Source organism: Dromiciops gliroides, chromosome 4, assembly GCF_019393635.1.
Source record: "Dromiciops gliroides isolate mDroGli1 chromosome 4, mDroGli1.pri, whole genome shotgun sequence".
Taxonomy (NCBI): Eukaryota; Metazoa; Chordata; class Mammalia; order Microbiotheria; family Microbiotheriidae; genus Dromiciops; species Dromiciops gliroides.
The window spans coordinates 180,243,646-180,267,565 of record NC_057864.1 but is presented as its reverse complement, the minus strand read 5'-3'; the positions used below and the strand labels follow the sequence as shown (position 1 = coordinate 180,267,565).

Here is a 23,920-nt window from a genome sequence, read left to right as displayed (position 1 = left end):
CACAGACATATCGAGATGGGGGGAGTGAGGTGACTCAGATAACCAGCCCTTTCAAAGCCCAACCCGACCTTTTCCTTCAAGGACCCCTAGCTCCTCCTCAACCCGGGAAACAAAATGGTTTCACGCCTCGAGGGTCTGCGGCAAAGTGCGGGCACGTGACCCCGCACTGCGACAGTCTCAATCTGGCCGCGTCCCATTGGTCAGCGGGAATGATACATCCCCGCGGAGGCGAGGGGGGGCGGGGTCTGGGGTGGTGACGCACGCACGCCTACGCACGCGCGCGGGAGGGGGGGCCGGATTGCCTAGCCCGAGCTGCCGAATCTGCTAGGTGATTCTGCGGTAGCTGCGGCGACGGTGGCGGCGGCTGCTGCGGCGACGGGAAGGAAGCGGCCACGGAGGACAGCAGTGGCTACAGGTAAAATGGCGGTGGAAAGGCGGTTTCCGAGTGGGGATAAGGGCACCCTTCTTCTCGCCCGCTCCGCCGCCTAGGCAGCTAGGGGGATGGGCTGACAGGCCCGGGAGTGGGGGGAGGGGGGAGGGAGGGGTCGAGGAATCAAAGGCTGATAAGCCACTCGGACCCGCTGCGGGCCTCCGGGGTCTGCGGCTAGCGGGAGAGTGGAAGGGGCTTGCAGAGGCCGAGGGATAGTGGTGGGGTGCTGAAGCTCTTCGGCTCCGACTGGGGAGACTCCCCATCCTGGCGCCCCACCTTGCCATCCTCTTCCCACTCGGTTTTCCCATTCTCTTCTTCGCCCTTTCACCCTTTACTCCCCCCCTCTCCCGCCTTCTTTCTTGCCTCCCCCCCCCCCCAGCCTCACTCAGGAGACCGACATGATTTCATAGGGAAAATCGTTTTTGTTCCCACCCTTGAGGACAGAAAACAAGGCAAGCAAATTAATTTCCGAAATATATTCACACAAACACCCCTTGTTCTCTTCCTCCCAGCTCCCAAATATCTAGGGGAAGGACCCAGAGAAACGATGTCCTGATTGACAGGTGCATACTGAATTCAAAAGGGCACATCTCTGTAGCACCTCCCTTCCCCTCCCCCTCTCCAACCAAGACTTCTTCTAGTCTGGTTGTCTGACTGCGTTGGGAAAGGACCGATCTGGGGTAACCGGTACTTGTCAGGGAGGAAGGGAGGGAGGCTCCTGGACCCAAATTCCTCTGTTAAGCTCTACCCCCTCCAGGTAGGCCACGGAGGTAGTTTTACAACCGTGTGTATTTAAAGACTGAAGAATGCAACCCCCTTTAGAGTGTATGGGGAGGAGACAAAATGACCGACAACCAGCTGTCCTTGGAGGGTTTAGGTGTTGATGTGCTGAGAAACAAGACGTTGGACCTTGAGCTTACATGGGCACAGTCAGACTAAAGTTACAAAAATGGGTGCTAGAGTGAAAGATGTGAAGAATTTTCTTGAGAACTCTTGTAGAAATGTATGTTTAGGGTGTTTCAGGCTGTCTCCATTAATTAAAAATACCTGGAAATATTTTTCTGAAAAGCTATTCAAGTATGTTCTTCATGGCTTCTCCAAGAGAGTATATCTCCCATCAGTGCTATTTTGCAATATAAAATGAGGAAGTAATCATGAGATTTTAAAATATAGGATATTAGGCTGAAGTATCCCACACTATGTGGGATACAGTCATTGTTAGGGGATTTTAAAAATAGCCATTTCAGGACCACTGATAGCTCCAATTGTCTTTGATACCTCCTAACAGGAAGCCTGCATAAAAATGAAACCTTTGTTGAATTGTAAGGTAGTTTGACAGATAGAAGACTATATTGTAGTTTGCAGAAATAAATAAAAAAACAATTTTAGACTGCCTCATTGGGGATGCGAGGAACTTATACCATCTGGTTCAGGAAAGATGTATTTTCATTAGTCTGCTCCTGTGTGGGCATGGTTCTTCAGAGTGATTCTCCTTAACCTTCATATTAGTTGGTTTGGTTTTTGTTTATTTTTGTAGTTAGTGGTTTAAGCATAAGGCCTCCTTTAAAAAATGGGTGTGCTTCTGAGGGTGTAGATGATAATTTTCTTTTTTCTTAAGGGTTTATAAGAGTAGGACCTTTAATCTCTGCTTTAACAAAACCATCGTTTTTTGGAAGCACAAAGATCTCTGTTAATCAAGGCAGGCAAGATTAGCAAAGTATAGGGGAAAAACTACCAATTCCTTTTGGTCAGTGGAATGAACATGTCTTCCTATTTTGGTTACAATGCAGTTGAAATGAGATTTAGATACTGTGACATACTATGACTGAGCATATAATATTTCTATCTGCCTACTTAAAGAAAAGTTTATAGAGGTAGTATTCACTAACTCTTAATTAGCATCCATAAGCTAGATTCATCCTTTCAGTGTTTTCTTATATTAGTCCCAAGACTTTGCCATTTAATCCTGATGTTGGCTACATAGGAAGTGATGTTCATGTAGCACAGATTTCCATTACTATCTCTGTTTCTTCTTTTCTGGCTTTCCAAACAGGATATGAAAACATATGTTGTAATAGACTGAGGAGGAGAGAAGAGGACAGAGAAATAGTAATTGTGCTGGGCTAGTTTCTGCTCTTTGCCTTAGTAATTTCAAGGACAATGTTCTATTTTTTCTCTTTCAGGTCAACAAAACCCAGTTACTTAGTTGCTGGAACTTCCCTGTCAACATGGGGGAGCTTTTTCGAAGTGAAGAGATGACGTTGGCACAGCTTTTCCTACAATCAGAAGCTGCTTATTGTTGTGTTAGTGAATTGGGAGAACTTGGGAAGGTTCAGTTCCGGGATGTAAGTACCTCTGGGCTTACCATCTGTTTATTGAAGTCCTGTATTCACTGAATCAAATCTTAGAGCTAGAACTCAGGGATCATTTAGTCCAACCCTGTCATTTCACAGATGATGAGGGGGCAGCTAAGTGGCACAGTGGATAAAGCACCGGCCCTGGATTCAGAAGGACCTGAGTTCAATTGCGGCCTCAGACAGATGACACTTTCTAGCTGTGTGACCCTGGGCAAGTCACTTAACCCCAATTGCCCCACAAAAAAACAAACAAAAACCAGATGATGGTCAGCTGGCTTATTACTGTTGCTTAGTGCTTATACAATGAATGTAGGGTCTTTCAATCATTCAACTTAGGATATTGGCTGTGTGAGTTGAGAAAAAGAAGTCATATACAAAAGGTATTGCAGAGGTAAAAATGGCAAGACTTGTCACTGGAACATGTGGAGTGAAGGAGAATGAGGAATTAAAGATAATGCTGAGGTTATCAGCCAGGGCTACTGGGAAGAATGGTGATGCCTTGGACAGAAATAGGAAAGTTTGGTTAAGGGGGGAGAGGGGCAGGATGAAGTTGAAGATAATGAGTTCTGTTTTGGACCTATTGATTTTGATGTCTCTTTATGATATCCCGTTTGAAATATCCACTAGGGAGTTGGTGATGTGGGACCAGAACTCAGAAGAGAGACAGGCTGGATATGTAGACCTTGGGAATGATCTGCTCAGGGAATAATTAAACCCATGGGAAGTAATGGAGTTACCAAGTGAGGGAATCTAAAGAAGAGGGCCCAGGACAGAAACTAAAGGTACAGCCTTAGTTCAGGGACATGATATGGATGATAATCAAGAGACTGACAAGGAGTGGTCAGATAGAAGGAAAATTGGGAGTGAGTCATGTCATGAAATCCCAAAGAGGAGTGAATATCCATGAGGGAGGGTATCAACAGTGTTGAGTGCAGCAGTGAACTAATAGAAGAGGCACTAGCAGTGCCAAAGAATTCTTTTACCAGCCCCAGTAAGTAGGGTTTGTTTTTTGGGGTGGGAGGGTCCTGTCCTCAGTGAAGGCCACGTATAGATGACATGGAAAATAGGCTGTATGTTGCCTATATCTGAAACATGTTGGAAAGCCTTCCAAAACTTAGCCAACTCATCAATTACTTTTGCTTATTAATGTGGAAATAGTATCACAAGAAACCTGGACTATATCAACACATAAGTCTTGGGTAGGAAATTGGAGCGAGTGTGGTGGGAGTTTTAAAATTTCTTTCAATTGAGCAGAATTGTTATTCTTTGGAAGAAAAAAAAGATCATATGGGAAGTAAATAGATGACTTAGAATTCTAAGATTATGGCTTCCTGGCAAGAGGAGGAGTGAATATATTACTAAAACTAGGAGTAATATTTGCAAAAGACTTTACCAAGAAGGTTTTAAATTGAAATTTGAGAGGATGGGAGAAAAATATCCAAATAAAAACTTTAAAAGTATATGCTGGGGAAAAAAAGTATATGATGGAGGGGACACCTAGGTGGCACAGTGGATAGAGCACTAGACCTGGATTCAGAAGGACCTGAGTTCAAATTTGCCCTCAGACACTTGACAGGTCCTAGCTGTGTGACCCTGGGCAAATCACTTAACCCCCCCCCCAAAAAAAAAAAAAAGTATATGCTGTAAATTAAAAGAACTCTGAGGTACCACCTCACACCTATAAGAGTGGTTAATATAAAAAAAAGGAAAATGTTAGATGTTGGAAGGGATGTGAAAAAACTGGGACACTGTTGTTGGATCCAACCATTTTGGAGAACAATTTGGAACTATGCCCAAAGAGTTATAAAACTGTGCATACCCTTTGATCTAGCAATATCACTGCTAGGTTTATATTCCAAAGACATACAAAAAAAGGAGGAAAGGACCTATTTATACAAAAATACTTATAGCAGCTCTTTTTGTGGTGGCTAAGAACTGGAAATCAAAGGGAGGCCCATCAACTGGGGAATGGCTGAACAAGCTGTGATATATGATGGTAACAGAATATTATTGTGCTATAAGAAATGCCAAGCAGGATGATTTCAGAAAAAACCTGGAAAGACTTAAATGAGCTGATGTATATTAAAGTGAGCAGAACCAGGAGAACACTTTATACAGTAACAGCAATATTGTTCAATGAAGAACTCTGAATGACTTAACTATTCTCAGCAATACAATGATCCAAGATAGTCCTAAAGGACCAATAATAAAAGTATACTATCCACCTCCAAAGAAAGAACTGATGTTGATTGAACACAAACTGAAACATACTATTTTTTCACTTACTTTCTTTCATTTCGTTCTTTTATTCAAGTCTTTTTATACACACTGACTAATATGTTAATGTTTTACATAATTGCACATGTATAACCTATATCTGATTGCTTACCTTCTGGGGGAGGGGAGGGAGGTATAGAATTTAGAACTCAAAACTTTAAATAAAAATGTTTACTTAAAAAAAAAGTATATGCTATGTTGAACAGTTGTGACAGAGGAGGAAGAATAGCAAAAGAAATGCCTGTAATTCAAGGACAAAATGGTGGGAAAGAGGATCAGGAACAATACTGATGGCTTCAGTTATCTATACATCAGTACATAGAAGCCAGCTTCACATTTTAAATCAAGGAGGCAAAAGTCTCAAAGGTTTTCCCTTGACTTGGCAGATTGGAACTGACAAAACAGTGAACTTCCCTCTCAGAAATCTTCAACCTGAGAGTGATAGTGTAGAGAAAATTCATAATTTGAATAGGAAGTTAAACTAAATGCTCTCTCAGGTCCCTACTAACTATAAGATTCTGGAAAAGGACTGTCCTTTTTACTTGGGTATAGTGCTTGGGACTATTGTCATGTCCAGATTTTTCTCTTTAGTATCTATCTAAAATCCAGCCAAACCTCTGACTTTTGTACTCTGCCTACAGAGTTGAGAAGGGACTCAAAGAGTTTAAAAAAACAAAAAGATAATACTACTGCCTCTAGAACCAGATTTATCTATATTCTTGATAGGTTTCCTCATGAATATTTGTAGCGTTTTTTTTTTTTTTTTCAAGAAAACTGCCCAGTATTAGGGTTGAATTTTGTGGTTGTAGAACAGAATGAATGAAATGGACCCATATAGGGTTGATTTTAGCTTCATTAAAAATAAATTATATGTTATTATATATATATGTGTGTGTGTGTATATATACATATATATATATATATATAACCTATATCAGATTACCTGCTGTCTAGGGGAGGGGGGAGGGAGGGGAGGGAGAAAAATATGAAATTGGAAAGCTTGTATAAACAAAAGTTGAGAACTATCTTTACATGTAACTGGAAAAAAATAAAATACTTTATTAAAAAATAAAATAAAATAAATTATAGGGGCAGCTAGGTGGCACAGTGGATAAAGCACTGGCCCTGGATTCAGGAGTAACTGAATTCAAATCCAGCCTCAGACACTTGACACTAGCTGTGTGACCCTGGGCAAGTCACTTAACCCCAATTGCCTCATCCAAAAAAAAAAATTAACTATTTCTCTACCTGACATACACTCCCACAAGGTATCAAGCCATAATTATTTTTCTTTTTAATTCTTCCATACAAGACATTGTTTTATTTCAGTTTTGTAGCTGAAGCAGCTAGCTATAGAGGACATATGTAAGTAAGTACTATTGAATACCTTCTATGTTAGGAGGAGCATAGTAGGTGCTAGGGGAGAATATAAGAGAAATCAGATGAATCTGCCCTAAAGAGCAAGAAATCATGTTCCAAAAAGTTTATCACCTAGTTACAAAGAAAGGAAATATACACCTAAAATTAAGCAGTGCAAAACAGTACAGACTTAATAGCTAAGTATTGAGGCACATTAGCATACAAGAGTTATCAAAATGAAGTAAGGTTAATCATGATAGGCTTTAAGCTATGAGTAGTTTCCCATAGCCCAGGTGAGCCAAATAACCAATAAATAATCCAGTAACTTTTTTTTTAGTCTTCATTCTTTTGACCTGCCAACACCAATAATAAAATCTTTCTCAACTTGTCAGTAGCATTTGAAAATTCTATTTGATTTTCACAACAGGAAGTTTTCTCTCTGCCTATTATTTCTCTATATCCATTACTAACTCATTTTTCTCCTTTCCAAGCCAATTGGGGACTTTTCCCAGGTTCCTAGGTAATTTTCCTACACATTAATCTTATTGACTCTCATGGCTACAGCTATTTCCTATTTATGGTTGACTCCCAAGTTCCATTATTAAATTTTTGTTTGATTGACATTTCTACTTGGATACTCCAGTGCCACCTTACCTAACTCAAACTCAGCCTAAAACTTAACTCATTATCTCTTTCTCCAACAAGTTCATTGTCCTTACTTCCCTAATAGATGTTAACAGTACTACCATTCTCCCAGTTACCCAGGTTCAAAATTGCTGAGCCATTTTCAGCTCCACCTGTTCTGTGATTTCCACACCTGTCATCATTCCTGGTCCTGTGAAGTCTTCTTTCATATTCTTTCCTAATCACAGCATCCTTTCCATTTTCACTATTAACTCTTCTGTGGGTAATGGCAGTATGCCTCTTAATTACTCTATCCACCTCCAGTCTCTTCCCTTACTAATTCATCCTCAGTATTTCTACAGTATCACTTTGATCATGTAACTCGCTTGTACATAAATCTTAAATGACTCTCCTTTGCCCACCAAAAGAGGGCCTGGCATTCAAAGCCCTTGACAGTCTTAACTCCAATCTACCTTTCAAGCCATTAATTTTCAACTACACCCCTACATGTACCTTACTGTCCAACCAAATCAGATTATTTGCTCTTCTTTATTTAAATCTTATTTTCTATCCCCTCTACCAAAATAATTTTCATTATTCTTCCCCCACCAATTTTTCTAACCTTTAGATATTTGTCAAATGAAATAACCTCTCAACTTGGAAGCTTAAGCCACTGGGATTGGACAGTGGGCTTTTCAAATCTGGTGCCCCATTGTTTAAAGTTTCACTTCCTCCCTAATTTACCTTTTCCTGCACTGGCTCATACTTCCCCTTCCCCATTGGTTGAGGTGGAGAATTAGAATAATCCTTGTTCCCCAATGCCATTCCCAGGTTTTCCTTTACCAGTAATGTCTTCTCCTGGTAGCTGTTGTCTTTCAACCTCCAGGATGCTTCCTTTCTTTCCCCAGTGAGTTCAATACCTGGCTCACAGTCTTTCTCTCCTCACCAACTTCTTCACTCATGCTTGGAGCTTTCAACATACATACTGATATTTCCTCAAATAACCTAACTTCCCAGTTCCTCAACATACTCATTTCCCATGAACTACTCCATCCCACATCAGCTGCACAGAAAAATGATCATAACCTTGATCTTGTCATCACCCACAAATGTACTGCTTCCATGTTCATTAATTCTGAAATTCCCTTATCTGATTCCAGTATATTGGCATGCCGCCTCTCCCTTTGCCTTCCAAAGCCCAAGTCTGTTCTTTGTCCACACCGTGACCTCCAGCTCTTCTATCCCTCAGTTTTCTCCCGGGGCATCACCCTTGCACTAGCTACACTCTTCTCTCTTTCCCATCTTGACGCCTTGTTGGACCAGTTCAGCTCTTATTCTCCTAAGCCTTAGTCTTTTTTTTTTTTTTTTTGGTGGGGCAATGAGGGTCAAGTGACTAACCCAGGGTCACACAGCTAGTGTCAAGTGTCTGAGACTGGATTTGAACTCAGGTCCTCCTGAATCCAGGGTCAGTGCTTTATCCACTGTGCCACCTAGCTGCCCCCCTAAGCCTTCGTCTTGAATCACTCTCACCATCCCTCCACAACCTTCACTCCTACTCACATCTAGCAGCAATGTGTAAGAGAGAGGAGAAAATCATGAAACCGCTGACTTCATCCACTGCAAATTTGTTACATAACCTCACCTGGGTCCTCACTGCTGCCAGGCAGTCCTCTGATACCTCCCCAATTAACTCTCTCCCACTAACCACAGCAGCTCTTCTCAACCTTTAATTTCCCATGGTACCTACATTGTTTCTGTTTTTTTTGCTACCACAAAAAGTAAAAAGGTAAGAACATTTTTTTGTGGGGGTGGCGGGGCAGTGAGGGTTAAGTTACTTTCCCAGGGTCACACAACTAGTGTCAAGTGTCTAAGGCTGGATTTGAACTCAGGTCCTCCTCAATCCAGGGCCCGTGCTTTATCCGCTGACCTAGCTGCCCCTCGGTGAGAACATTTTAATGATTTTTCTCACATAATTCTAAATCATTTTCCAGATTAATTAGAACAATTCACATCTTCACTAATAATATATGAGTGTGTCTGTCTTCCCACTGCATCTCCAACCCTAACTCCTGTCTTTTATTATCTTGACTAATTCAGTAAGTGTGGAGTGAGATCTCATTTGCATTTTTCATTATATCAATGGTTTCCTCTCACTGTTTTTTCTTAAGTGGGAATGAAGAAAAGGAAAAGAACCTTAATTTAAGTTAGTGGCCTGCATTTTTGTGGGCATTGTGACCTTTGAATTGGGAGATGGTAGGCTAAGTAAAACATTCCATTCCATGAGGGTGGATTTTTTTTTGGCCACATTGCTGTAGTGAGAAAAGGTGATTTTTATCTTTGTTATTGCTGGCCACGGTATTTCATGTGTTTTAGTAGAAGATCTTGGTTGGTAAAGCATACTATCCTGGCAAAGATATGTACCACTTGAGAATTTGAGGGAGTAACATGTACAACATTTGACTATTTGTTTCTCTTGTTTTGTGTTCTTATCTTTCAGTTAAATCCAGATGTGAATGTATTCCAACGAAAATTTGTCAATGAAGTTCGGAGGTGTGAAGAAATGGACCGTAAACTCCGTATGTGTCATTTTGGTTTGTCTTAGAAATTCTTTAAGTGAATTCTCTTATCTATAATGTGGTATAACAAAAGACATTAGCCTCTCACCACCACAAAAAAGAAATTCTTATCTGTGTTATTGAGTATCATATTTAGAATATATTTGTGTTAATTTTATATATGGGAAGTATGTATATCTTAATGGATACCATCCTGAGAGTATAACACTCAACTTAAATATTGCTAGACTACTTTGTCATTGTTCAGAGGACAGTATAATAGTCTGAGACAAGTCTGTAATCTCCAGGAATTCTGTAAACCTCACCCCATATCCTGCAGTCATTTACTGGACAAAGTTTACCATGAATTTTAGGTAGTAGAGTATCTTTTTTAAAAAATTTATTTATTTTTGGGTGAGGCAGTTGGGGTTAAGTGACTTGCCCAAGGTCACACAGCTAATTGTGTCAAGTGTCTGAGACTGGATTTGAACTCAGGTCCTCCCGAATCCAGGGCCAGTGCTCTATCCACTGCGCCACCTAGCTGCCCCAATAGAGTATCTTTTTAATATTAGTTTATTGCTTTTCCTGCCTGTTACTTCAGAAGGTGAGTCTATTCATGCTCCACCCTTAAATTTCGGTAGTCATCTCTGAGCACCGAACAGATATTGCTTTTATTTTGATTTTTAAATTCTGGTTTTTTATTTAATAGCCTTTCCCCCACTCCTTTTAGTCTGCTGTTTAAATGCATAGAATTGACCGTTGCTTTTCAAATTGATTGATACTCTTTCCACATTTGTGTTTTATTGATACATATGTTAAGAACTTTATTGCAATAAGTATTTTTTCTATGAACAATATTGGTAAGCCAGAATAATCTTACATTTAGGTGAGATTCACACAGGTCAATAATAGCTTACATTTACCACTTCATAGCTTAGAAAGCTCTTTCCTCACATTAGCCCTTAGAATTAGTTAGTGCAAGTATTATTTTCATTTTTAAATGAAGGAATTAAGGTTCAGACATTTTTGCTTGCCCGTAGTCACACGATTAGTTAGTGTCTAGGACTTGACAACAAGTCTTCTGTCACCATATTCAGTGTTCTTTTTATTCTACTTGAAGCTTCAGTCTTACTGATTCTTTTTATGGTTATGGTATTTTGTATTATATGTAGGTTCTATTCCACAAAAGGTAGAAAATGCATCTGAGGCAGTAGGATGTGGACTAAATACCTGTTGTTGTTAAAGAGAATTAATTAGCTGTGCTGCAATGGAGCTTTTATAGCAGGAGAAGAATGTGAAGAAGAAACTAACTTTCATTTCCTACTTCTCTTGAGTCAAAGCATCATCTGAAACTTCTTGAAATGCTGAAGTCATTTTGGTTTGTGCTTCAATATTGCCTATGCCAGGCATATGCAGATGGGCAACAAAGGTTCTGATTCTGTCATTTTAGGGTTTGTTGAGAAGGAGATAAGGAAAGCTAATATCCCTATCATGGACACAGGTGAAAACCCTGAGGTACCTTTTCCCCGGGACATGATTGACCTAGAGGTAAGCAATATTTTGGGAAGGTTAATTCAATTCCTCTTGGCTGTCCACAGATATTATTGGGAATAGGGCAAAGGAAATCTCAGTCTTGCCTTGTCTGTGTGGTGTTGCTCTGTGTGCTAAGCTCCTTGAGGCCTGGGCCTGAGCTGTTTAACTTGATCTGTATGGTGTCTGATGCGGAATTCAGGTATAGCTAAATATATGGCCATTGATTCATTGAAGTAATGATATATGATGCTCATTCCTGTTAAATAATGCTCACCTCCTGTGAACAGCCAACATGTTAGTGTTGATGAGGTACAGGTGGACAGTTGAGTTTACTAAGTAGATACAGACAGTTCTTGCTTTACATAAATTTGCATAATGCAAATTCAACTCCCCAGGAGGAGCACAGTGCGAGTGGCAACAGTGCAGCCCCAAGGCCAGGGGTTCTCTGCTTAGTAATGGGGGAGCCAAAGAGCTTCGGTGGGGCAGGGCCACATAGAGCCCTGAGAGGGGATGGAAAGGTCTTCTGAAAGGTCCACTTATGTTAATTGAGAACTGGCTATAGTAAGATCCACAGACCAAATAAAAAGATTTTAAACGTTGGTCTTCGGCTAGAGAGAATTATGTTAGTGAAATGTTAATATTTTGAGAGTAGATTCAGGGCATCTTGGAACTGACACTGGACACATAATTATACAGGACCGAATCCCACTGAACACACTGGGCAAACATACTGACTTTAGTGGTGAGTTAACAGGTTTCTTTTCTTCCTAGGCAAATTTTGAGAAGATTGAAAATGAACTAAAAGAAATCAACACAAATCAGGAAGCTTTGAAGAGGAACTTCCTGGAACTGACGGAATTAAAATTTATACTACGAAAAACTCAGCAGTTTTTTGATGAGGTCAGACTATTGTTTGTTTCTTTGAGCAGCTGATGTTCTACCTCCCACAAGTGGGCCATACTTTATTCTAATGATTATTTTCAGTTGCTGTCTTGAAAGCAGTGCCATTTTTTACACCTCATTTTTGTTGGAAAAACTTCAGATTATGTTCCATTTTTCATGCAGAATGCAGCCAACCATGTTTTTTGGATATTTTTTTATTTTTGCAGTTTTTCATATCAGATTGGATTGGGGATATTTAGAATAGTAGTGGATGCTATTCCCTGAAAAATGCACATATAATTTTTTAAGGTAAGTATTCAGTTAAGATTAGGGCCCAGAAAATAAAGGTTGGCCATAACATGTAGGTAAAACAGGTGAATTTTTCTTAATGCATAACTTTTTACCCTTTGCTTGTCTTTCTTCCACCAAAACGTTAGTTATTTTATTTTGTGCTCTCCTGGAAACTTGGAAAGTTTACAGTGATTGCACTCATATATTGAATTTCACAAGTGTTTTTCTTCGGGGTGTGTGAGAACTCAGAATATCCTGAAGTTTTGAAAAGGGTGTGTTTGTAGTTAGCATGACAACTTCAGTTGATGATTTTCTGACCCCAGAATCTCCCACAAACTTTATTATATTAACTTAGGGAAAAGATAGGAAAAATTCCTATATTAAAAATGTAGGGAATTAGGTTACCAGGTGGCAGCTTGCTGAAGAAAGAATTGGAAAGAATTTAGAATAACAATTTTAAAAAGAGTTCCTAGCCTCCTAATCTGCCCTTTAGGTAGCCTTCATATCCAGTACAGATACTGTTTCTCTGGTAACCTGAAACATGGTTGGTGACCTTGCCCTTATAGGTCTTTCTGACATCAGCTGAGGCAAAAATGTTTCATAAACTACTTTAGTCACCTTGTTTGTATGTCTCACCAAAGAATTTTCCTTGGGTGGTGCTTCTCTTTTGTACCACCTATGCCGTGTAAGGAACTTGGCAAAGTATTTAAATTTAGAACTTTAACATCAGCAACTGACATATTTTGAGCTCATTTATTTTGAGTTCTGCTTTTCACTTCTCTCTTGGAGGGAGAAACTGGCTTTCCAGTTCTGTGTAGAGCACAGAACGAGTTTGCTGAAGATGTGATACATTCCTCAGTGTAGCAGAGGACTTTGGCTCAAGATGGGCTGCCTTAATGTAATGGAAAAGACTCTGAAACTCAAGTGCCTCTTGTTTCCATGAGGCAAAGCCTGGTTTTATATTGATAGAGGTTTGGGTGTGATCATTTAGCTTTCTCACTGACTTGTGAACTCTTAGGTGGATGATCATTTTTCTCACCAATCCTACAAATCATTGCATTTTTGAAAGGGTGAGGAACAGTGAGATAACCTCTCTCCTAATGTTTAAGTCCTTTTGCAACAGGTATGCTTAGTTCATTTAATTTGACTTACTTAATGACCGGCATATAGTAAGCACTTAATAAATGCTTAATTTATCTCCTTTTCCAGTGCACAGTCACTTCCTTAGCATCACTATAAAATAAGGGCAAAAGCTTTGAAAGACTGCAAAAAAAAAAAAAAAAGGTCTTAAATCCCTTCTTCTAATGTACAGATTTTTCATTTTAATTAAGTGATTTAAGAATTCTAAGCATTAAATCTACGTCATAGGAGATAGGGGATTATTAAATCTTTTTAATGCAGAGGCCTTTTGGTGAGAGCTACACTAATTGGGCAGATAGTACCTTACCTGTATTTGTCACCAACTCCATTGTGGCACCTGGCCTACAGTGGCTCAGTCAAAGCTTTCAGTAAAGTCTTTTGCCCACTGTGATCCCACAGTAATCTCAGGTGGTGCTGCCATAATGTAAAAACAAAGACCCGCTGAAAGAAGACATCTTCCAGTGCAGGGACACAGTTTGAAGAGTGCATTAGAAAAACGGGTTGAGGGTCCTTGAAAAGTTGATGGACTAAAGTGATCCTTGAGATTTCTTCCATACCTGAAAATGTAATATTTGCAAATGGGCTATAAGCACTAGCAGATTGGTTTCCCAATTATTTGTGGTATAATAGTAGTTCACATTAATGAATTAAAGAGAAATGGCTAAATCAGGAAATGATTATTCTGCTTTAAGCATTGGCTGCTCTGGAAGAGGGAGAATGAGTGTATGTTAAATATTCTTATGCTTTATGGTGATTACAAATTTGATTTAGCCATTTCTTGTCCAGAACATTTAAAATGATCTGTTAATAATAATATCCTTTTCTCAGTCTTCTTGCTTATGAAGAAGAGTTAGAGCTGAAGAGATTTCTCTGATCTTTTCCCATAAGCACTTGAAAGCATAAAGAAGACTGGAAAAGTAATGGTTAATGGCATGCAGATCCCTGTCTTCCTTTCCCTCTAACTTTTCTTTCCATCTGCTTTCTTTATTTTTCTTTCCCATCCATCATCACATGGGGTGAATAAGTTAGATGATGAAATGTAATTCATTCCTTTCTCAATGTTGGTGGCAAAAGAAGCATATACTATTTATTGGAAATTGAAGGGACTTGGACTGAATGTGCTGCTTATATTGTCAAGTGCTACCATCTCATTGCTGCTGGGCTCTTGCCATTCTCAGATGTCTCTGTGTTCTTTTTCTGGCTTTGAGGGTAGTAATAAATCAGGAGATTCAGCCTCTGAATATAAGTATGACGTTAGGCATGTTATAATTAAAGGAACCAGATAGGCTACAGATTAAGGATGTATGATATTGTCTTAGATGTAGATTTAAAGAAGCACAGTTAGTGGTATTGGTCAGCCAAATTTTCTGCTAGACATGATATTTTATTTTAACTTTTAAAAGCCAATTTGGAGACTTGTGAATATTAAGTAAAAAAACAGTAATTAGAACATAATCAGCCTTTTAGTTTTTCCCAATTTAGTTCTGATAGGTTGCTTTTATTCCTCAACCTACATAGTGTGTTGGATTAGTCCAGTTGCTGAGTGATGTTTTCTGTTTTTTCAGCTATTTTCTACATTCTTTTTTCCACCAGAATATCTTTATGGATTCAGATGGGTCCTCTCTGAGGGGAGTGGAGAAGTGGGCATAGTGGTGGTAGAAATAATATTAGCAACATTCAGTTTCACTGGATTTTGACTAAGGGTTTTGCTGAGAACCTTTTGCAAGGCAGTGTTACAACATTGAACTTTTAAGTTTAAAAAACAAGATACTTGAGCATAAATTTTAAAATGCAGTACCTAGTATTACAGGCCCCTTATTCTTTTTTCATTTAAAAATTGATTTAGGGGGACAGCTAGGTGGTGCAGTAGATAAAGCACTGGCCCTGGATTCAGGAGAACCTGAGTTCAAATCCAGCCTCAGACACTTGACACTTACTGGCTGTGTGACCCTCACTTAACCCTCATTTCCCTGCCCACCCCAAAAAAATTTTATTTAAAGAAAGATTTCACTTTATAACATTCAGTTGATAAGATTTTAAAATAAAAAGTCCACAGATTTATCATTTGAATAGAAATGGCAAATGATGTTAACTATTATACTGCCCTAATTTCCCAAGTCTCAAGACATTAATTCTGCCTACCAATTAATTTTAACTGATGATAACTTTAGTTTCCTAATTTAGTTCTCAAAAGATTTCCTTTGCTTTTAGTCCATCTAATATTATCATCTCGTGGACTCTTGATTTTTTCCCCCTGGAATGTCAAATCCATTTACTATATTATAGTCATAAGATTTAAAAATTAAGGTTTTCATGCTGCTTATTTAGTAAATTTGAGTGGAAATCAGCAAAACTTGTGGTAAAACTAATTGTAAAAAGAAAAACCAATTCTCTTTTTAAAATGTTTTTTATAAAATAAAACAGGGGCAGCTAGGTGGCACAGTGGATAGAGCACCGGCCCTGGAGTCAAGAGTACCTGAGTTCAAATCTGGCCTCAGATACTTAACACTTACTAGCTGTGTGATCCTGGGCAAGTCACTTAACCCCAATTGCCTCACCAAAAACAAACCAACTAAACAAACTTTCCAAGCTGTTCTGACTTCTTACCTCTTATCCCCTTTCTCCCCCCTCTCTCCTGCCAGCCTTTGGGTCAGACAAGTTGAGTAGGTATGTGTATTGATTGGTATTTGGTACTATAGGCAGTCAAGACAGATGCATAATTTTACTTTAAGGTCAGTTTCTTCTTTGTGATAGGAATGAAGAGCTATAGGATTGACTGTATGGAAAGAATGAAACAAGATCATGTTTGGGTTCAGGAAGTCTTCCTCTATCTTCCCATTTTATTGTATAAGTTGTAATAACAGAATTCATTTTGAGATTGATTGTACCAGTCTGTTAGGTAGATATTGTGGTTCCTCCTCTATTACTCTTAATTTAACTTTCACATACTTGATTTGAATCAGTGGTCCTCTCTCAAGTTGTGCGCCCAAGGATCTTCAAAGCTACAAACCTTCATGAGCCTCTGAACGTATCATGGTTTCAAAACTTGATACCTTAGTACAAGGTAGGAAACTTCATTATGAGTTTTTAGTTCTTATTTATCTCATAGAACAGATGTTCTAATAGTAAAAGGTATCACTGTGTTTCAGGACTGCCTCGATGTTTTGTATTCCATCTCTGTGTAAGGAAGAAAGATACTTTAAAAAGCATAAGCACAGTATTCCTTGGCTCTTCCCAAAGTTCTCCCTAACAAGGATGGAGGGCTTGATTGGTCCTGAAGCTCTTGGACTCTGTTTAGCTAACTGGTGATGTTTCTTCTGTTAACAAAACAGTGTTTGAGAGAGTAATAGATGCTTCTAAAGAGCAGTGCTTTCCTGTAACCCATGCTTGCCATAGTTGAAACTGTAGGCATGGGAGCAGCAGGAAACACCTCTGCAGCTTGAAAGCATCTCCAGATCACTCCCCAAAAGTACTTTCACTGCTTCATATGACTGCAAAGGTGTTCTCTGGTGCTTTCATGACTTATTTGGTGGAAATATAAAAAGAGGGAAAATGACTTCTGCCAAATAAAAGATTTATACATGTCACCATCATGTGATATTTCTTCTTTTCTTCTCTCTAAAATCATTTCCCCAGATGTTTTGCTGGGACAGTTATGTGTTACCTCTTGATTTTCCCTTTGTTCTCTTCCCTTTTCTGTGTGTTGTATTTATCTTTTTGTGTGTGTATCTTTTCTTTTTTTCATATTTATTTTCACAAGCTCATCTCCTGGTTCCTCGTTCCCTGCATGCCACTAACTATTTTCATTAGATATTAATTGATTTGTGAATTCAGGCTGAATTGCATCATCAGCAGATGGCGGATCCAGACCTGTTGGAGGAGTCATCAACCCTCTTGGACCCAAGTGAGATCGGAAGAGGCACACCCTTACGGCTTGGGTAATTATCATTCTTATTTGTCTACTCTGCATTTAAGGTGTGTTCTTGGGGGGGGGGGCAATGAGGGTTAAATGACTTGCCCAGGGTCACACAGCTAGTAAGTGTCAAGTGTCTGAGGCTGAATTTGAACTCAATTCCTCCTGAATCCAAGGCCAGTGCTTTATCCACGGTGCCACCTAGCTGCCCCAGGTGTGTTCTTTCTCTTCTATCTTAGAAAACTTACAAAGGAAGGAGACTCCTTGTTGCCAAAATGGTGGTCCATTCCTGAATGACTCCCTAGCCCATTTCATATATTTGCTACATTGACAGCCCCCTCCTGGTTCTTGTAGTGGGTGAGGCCAGGAATCTGATCTTGGCAGCTTGTTTACCTGTCCATAGCTAGTCTTGTCTGGTCCTAGGGGTTTTCTTTTAGCTGCTTAATCATCTAAAAGCTACCCATACCATTAAATGGAATAGTATCCTTATTCTGTTTGTTTGAGGTTTTTTCACCTTCCTTTTACAGCTTTGTGGCTGGTGTGATTACCCGGGAGCGCATCCCTACGTTTGAGCGTATGCTGTGGAGAGTGTGCCGGGGGAATGTATTCCTTCGTCAGGCTGAAATTGAAAACCCCCTGGAGGATCCTGTGACTGTAAGACAAGGAAATTGTATCCTGTGGAGTAGGATTCTGTAAAGGGGGCCCAGAACGGTAACAGAACACTTGGACCATACAAAAGTATCATTCTCAAAGAAGAGATCTTTATTTCTTTGTTTTCAATGAGCTCCAAGGCAGCCTATCTCCCTATAATTTCCATCACACATATGATATTTATAAGCTTTGAGGCTTGGATATGACTACAGAGGTGTTTTTAATTGGAAATAAATTTTTCTAGTTATTTGAAACTTCAGATCTAGCTCCACACATCTTCTGTTACTGATCTGGGACCTGAAACAATTTGCCTTTTTGTAAAATTCACCTAAAAGCAAGAATTCTAATTCGGTAGCATGTCATACTCAAATTCAAGTTATCTGGTAACTATGCTTCTGTTTCTACTGATTGAATTTTTATAAGAAACTCCAAAAGAAAGGGAAGGACACTATTTTTATGACTCTAAACTGATGAAGTTAATATTTTCAGCTGTTTAGAGCCCAAGGTTTTGTTCAGTTGATGAAGACTTCTTTTTTGTCTCTCATTTCACTAGTTAAGTTGTTGAGGAAATTGAGTAATTTTCTTTAATGTATTTTAAGATAGTTGAATCTTGAATTTGATAGAAGGATAAATTCAAAATACAGATTCCAGCTAGCATGTTAAAACTGTGTTTCTGGTATTACAAGTTAAACAAGTTAAATGCATAAGGAAAAAAATTAGAACAGCAGAGATACACGAATAGCCTAGAGTTGGTTACTACTTAAAATGCCCATGACTCTCTACTTTACTGATGAAACTGTTACCTTTCTGCTCCTACTTAGTATACTATTTATTAAATCATTGATCTTTGTTCTTCTGAAGAAATGTTGAATCTAGTGAGGTTTCAGGCTGTATCACCAAACTAAAAAAGACCCAAATGCTTATGCAACTTATTTTCCGTATCATAGTTATGGTTATGGTGACATAGATGGTCCACAAAGGCAATTTGCAGCCACATTGAAGGCTATTACTGAGCTTTGGAAACATTTCATGCTCAGTTTAAGGTCACACCTAGTCTATAACTATTCTCAGGAACATTAAGCCAAGTTTCCTCTGGCAGGGAAGAACAATATTTTATCAACAAATACAGGAAGGGGGTCTGGATATCTGTACCAGAGCAGCTGTACAAAGAATGTGCTCTCAATATCCCTGGAGAACTCAAAGATTTAAAACACTCCTGGGCCTTCCACAGCGTCTGCTCACCTTATTTCCTGATTTTCTCTAGAACTCATAATTAGATTAGAGTATAACCTAACTATTTAAGATCTCTATGCCTTATTTTTAAAGTCAAGTTTGAGTGATTTATGGTCATCCATTTCATAACTTCTTGGTGGCTTATTCAATGCAGCTCTTCAGTATCTCTTATCTGAGACCATTTAAACTCATGAGCAGAAATTAACTCCTTTCCGTTTCTTTGTCACCATGCAGACAGAAATGTTTTGAGTTGAATGGTAAATGATGAACTGGTAAATAATCTTATCCACACCTCTGGGCTAGACTGCCTAAGGACCTACCCTCTTGCCTAATATGAAGATAAATTAAAAGGACTCACCTGAAGTAAAAATCAAAGGGAATGATGTTTTTTCAGTAAAGTTGTTAAAGATGCAAGAGATGATTGACAAATATGGGAGCTACCCTTGTGTAATGTATGAAGGAACTAGGAAACATTGCTTCTTATCTACCAAAGAAAATAATTTATCTAGAAGTTTTCATGAGCATTTAGAGCGAAGAAATCTTTGTTTCTGGGTTCTAGGGAGACTACGTGCAGAAGTCTGTATTTATCATTTTCTTCCAAGGTGATCAACTGAAAAACAGAGTCAAGAAAATCTGTGAAGGGTAAGAGAAATGTATTCACTTAGTGGAAATATTAAAACTTCTTGAGTGTTTGGTTGAAGATGAGTGAAATAGTTATTCTTTTGAAGAAGACTATGTAATGCTATAGGGATGTTTTGTTTTTGTTTCTTGTGAGGCAATAGGGGTTAAGTGACTTGCCCAAGGTCACACAGCTAGTACATGTCAAGTGTCTGAGTTCAAATTTGAACTCAGGTGCTCCTGAATCCAGGACTGGTGCCACCTAGCTGCCCCTTATAGGAATGTTTTAAAATGCTGTAGGGCTAACTATTGGATAAGTGATATAAGCTCATTTTAGAAATGAACTTCAAAGTCATAAGTTTATTTTATTGAAGAAATGAAATCTTTCAACTCCAGTTCTTTATAAGTAATAAATTTATTGAAATAATATAGTCTGCATACATGTACCAAAAAGTTATCTGTATGTATCGTTTCTTCATGTTTTCTGAAATAACATTCTTGACCCCTCACTTAATCATAACTTGGGTTTTTATACTGCATTAAAATGTATGCCTTATTTGCTTCCTAACAACCCTTTGAAGTTTTTTTTGTTTTTTTTTTTTACGGGCAATGGGGGTTAAGTGACTTGCCCAGGGTCACACAGCTGGTAAGTATCAAGTGTCTGAGGCTGGATTTGAACTCAGGTACTCCTGAATCCAGGGCCAGTGCTTTATCCACTGAGCCACCTAGCTGCCCCTAACCCTTTGAAGTTAAAGAAGACAAATTTCAGTTTTACAAGTAAGGAAACTGAGGCTAAGAAATGTTAAATGACTTGCCCAGGTTCACACTAGTAAATAATGTCATTGAGATTTGAACCTAGATCTTTCTGACTCCAAGGCCAAGACTTTTTCCAATCTACCAGACTCTGTCATTTTTTTTTTTTTAGTGAGGCAATTGAGGTTAAGTGACTTGCCCAGAGTCACACAGCTAGTAAGTGTTAAGTGTCTGAGGCCGGAATTCAACTCAGGTACTCCTGACTCCAGGGCCGGTGTTCTATCCACTGCGCCACCTAGCTGCCCCAGACTCTGTCATTTTTTAAACCGTATTTTCCTTTATTTTTCTTTTTGTGACCAAAAGAGAATCTTACCGCTGCAAAAGCATAATAGTGATGACAACTCAAGCTAAAATCTAGACTTTCTTCATGTAACTTTGCCACTATTCAATTCCCTTTTGCTCACCAAATGAAAATAGAGATGAGACAGTGATAAATAATCAGAGAAAGATTATGTTAGAATTGAAGGCCTGCCTTAGAGTCAGAAAGACCTGGGTTAAAATCCCATGTCATATTTATCTCTGTCTCTGACTCCAGACTAATTGAGCTGAATCCACCACTTTCCCCCAAGCTGAGCCTTTTTCCATCCTTTGGGTGGCTCAAGTCACTTTCTCAGATGCCTTAGCTTGATCACATCACTGTCATTCAACAGTGGATTCCTGTGCATTCTAGGTTTCGAGCTTCACTCTATCCCTGCCCCGAGACACCACAGGAGAGGAAGGAAATGGCTTCTGGAGTTAACACCAGGATTGATGACCTCCAAATGGTATGATAACACAAACAGAGTTGGTAGTAGTCTATAACTATTCTTCTTCCTTCTGATACTAATAATTTATTGAATACCTTTGCCACCCAAAGTTCCCACAAGCAAATGTTCCTGGATGAACTGTCTCTGTTATGTTTGTGGCTTCCCAAGGAGATAAATTTAGGAAAGAGTTTCAAGGATGGACCGGAAAAAAAATTAACCACCCTCAAAAGGAACAGCATTGGCTAGGGAGCTATGGAGGGATTTTGTTCTTGTTGTTCATTTGTTTGGGTTTTTTTGCCCAAAACAGTGGTCTCCAAAGTGCATTAAAATGATTGGAGGGATATATGGGGGAAAAAAATAAGGGTCCAGGCCTCCAGCTTTGACACAGCTGGCTTCTGGCAGAGGCCTCTTCTTTCTGAGGAGCTGCTGCAGGAATGGCACGGGCATGAATTCCTTTCTTCCTACCTCCTTCCATCCTGCCACTGCCACTGCCACAGTTTATGACTATACTGGACTGTGGAAATGACAGCAGCAGGGACAAATACAGCCCTAGGATCCAGGTGAGAGTGAGAGGCCTGGGGCAGTCAGGGTACCAGTGACCAGATTAGGAGGGGTACTTCTCACAGCAGGGGCAATGAGTTGCAGCTACTGTGAGAAGCAGTGGGGATGGAAGTGGATGTGGCAGGAGAGACTGGAGCCATGCAGCTCTGGCTTCTGAGGAAGCAGCTGAACCCAGTCATTTCTGTTTCTCTTCCTTCCTTTCTCTAAGGACTGTGTAGGCTTTGTTGGTGGTAGAGACAGATGGAGGCCGAGCAGGTGACCAAGGGAACATTCTGACCGGGCCAGGGATGGTGGCTATGATGACTGTGAGAGTCAACAGTGGGGAAAGTAGCAGGACAGGAATGGATAGCAGGGGCCAAGGAGACCACAGCTAGGAACAGAGTTTCCACTGATGTGACCAGTGGGCTGGTGGAAGGTAACAACGTGCCTGGCCCTAGGGATGAAAGGACAAAAATGAAATAGCCCCTCCCCTCAAGGAGTTTACAGTCTGGATTAAGGAAGTCAGTTTATGCTTACAAAATACAAGATAAGTTTTAGAGGAAGGCACTGGCAAGTAGGAAAAAACTGAGAAAGGCTTCATGTAGAAAATGGAGCTAGTCTTTCAATGAATAAAGAAGGAAGGAAGGGGAAAAAAGTGTTAAGCCTTTACTATGTGCCACGCTGTGGGATGAACACTGGAGATACAAAAACAAAAGTAAAGACAGTCCCTTCCTTCAAAGACCTTTCACTCTGGTAGGGGGAAACATTACACACAGGGAATGGTGAGTCAGGGAGAGGTAGTTTGGTTTATAGTATTACAGAAATAGTTAGTGAAGGTAAAGAGCATTTTTAGATTCAGAAATTTTTTGCTAATAGTCATAAAAGTTTTATAGTCCACTGGCCTAGAGTTTTCAACTTCCTTCCATCTCATGAATATGCTATTTTTGTGACCCTATTAATACACATTCAAAGAACAGCTATTGTAGGCAAATGGTATTTGTGTTGAATTTTATAATATTTTATAGAACTAGTTTGCATACCACAGTTATTTCAATATCCCAGAAGGGAATCATGATTATGTACATAGATAACAGAGGAACAAGAAAGGCATTCTTACCGTGGTGTCTATGAACTTGTTTTTTAAATATTTTGATAATTGTATTTCATTATAATTAATTTCTCCTGGTAATCCTATGTATTTTATGTACTGAAAAACATTATTCTGAGAGCTGGGTCTGGTTTTTTGCCCTTTTTTTGTTTTTTGTTTCTTGTTTTTTTGGTATCTATACCACTTAGCACTGTGCCTCATACATGCTAGGCACTTAATAAACACTTATTGATTGATTGATTGATTGAGAAGAGGTCTATAGGCTTTAGGACTGCCATGATACTATAAAGGTTAAGAACTTGTGAGTTAATGCTTTGACTTCTTGGAGCCATTGTTAAATCAGAGTTGTATACTCAGAGATTATTCAGATTCCTAGCAGTGGTAAGAATTGCTAAGAGTATATCTTCACTTCCATCTCAGATTTTTTTTTCCCTCTCTCTGTCTCTCTGTCTCTCTCTCCATTTCCTCTCTTCCCTGTATTTGACTTCTTCTATCAACTGAGTCCCATGTCCACCTCCTACTTTGTTCAACCATGCTCTTAGGGCTAGGGAAAATGAGTTTTGTTTTTTGTTTTTCGGTTTTTTTTGGTGATTAATTGGTTTGTTGATACATCCTAGTTTTTGGTGTCTGTCCTATTTCATCTGAAACTTTTTTTTTTAAGTGAGGCAATTGGGGTTAAGTGACTTGCTCAGGGTCACACAGCTAGTAAGTGTTAAGTGTCTGAGGCTGGATTTGAACTCAGGTACTCCTGAGTCCAGGGCCGGTGCTCTTTCCATCATCTGAAACTTTTAACTGCATTCTGGATCAGGAATTTGATAGAGACTTGCAGATGATAGAAATAAAACTTAAG

At 39.3% G+C, this 23,920-nt stretch overlaps 1 protein-coding gene across 7 annotated transcripts in view; it reads left to right on the top strand.

Annotated features, from left to right (window-relative positions):
* Positions 1-260: 260 nt before the first annotated feature.
* ATP6V0A1 (ATPase H+ transporting V0 subunit a1) overlaps positions 261-23,920 on the top strand; it is a 58,638-nt gene continuing 34,978 nt past the window's right edge. For 4 of the 7 annotated variants that reach the window (XM_044004765.1, XM_044004763.1, XM_044004761.1 and 1 more), the window contains exons 1-9: positions 261-415; positions 2,614-2,775; positions 9,545-9,623; positions 11,053-11,150; positions 11,907-12,035; positions 17,283-17,386; positions 17,889-18,015; positions 19,805-19,887; positions 21,347-21,440. In XM_044004765.1, the coding sequence (XP_043860700.1) occupies positions 2,659-2,775; positions 9,545-9,623; positions 11,053-11,150; positions 11,907-12,035; positions 17,283-17,386; positions 17,889-18,015; positions 19,805-19,887; positions 21,347-21,440 (831 nt within the window). In that variant the 5' untranslated portion in view covers positions 261-415; positions 2,614-2,658. The remainder of the gene's footprint in view (positions 416-2,613; positions 2,776-9,544; positions 9,624-11,052; positions 11,151-11,906; positions 12,036-17,282; positions 17,387-17,888; positions 18,016-19,804; positions 19,888-21,346; positions 21,441-23,920) is intronic. The other 3 variants (XM_044004767.1, XM_044004766.1, XM_044004762.1) reach the window with 1 other exon arrangement.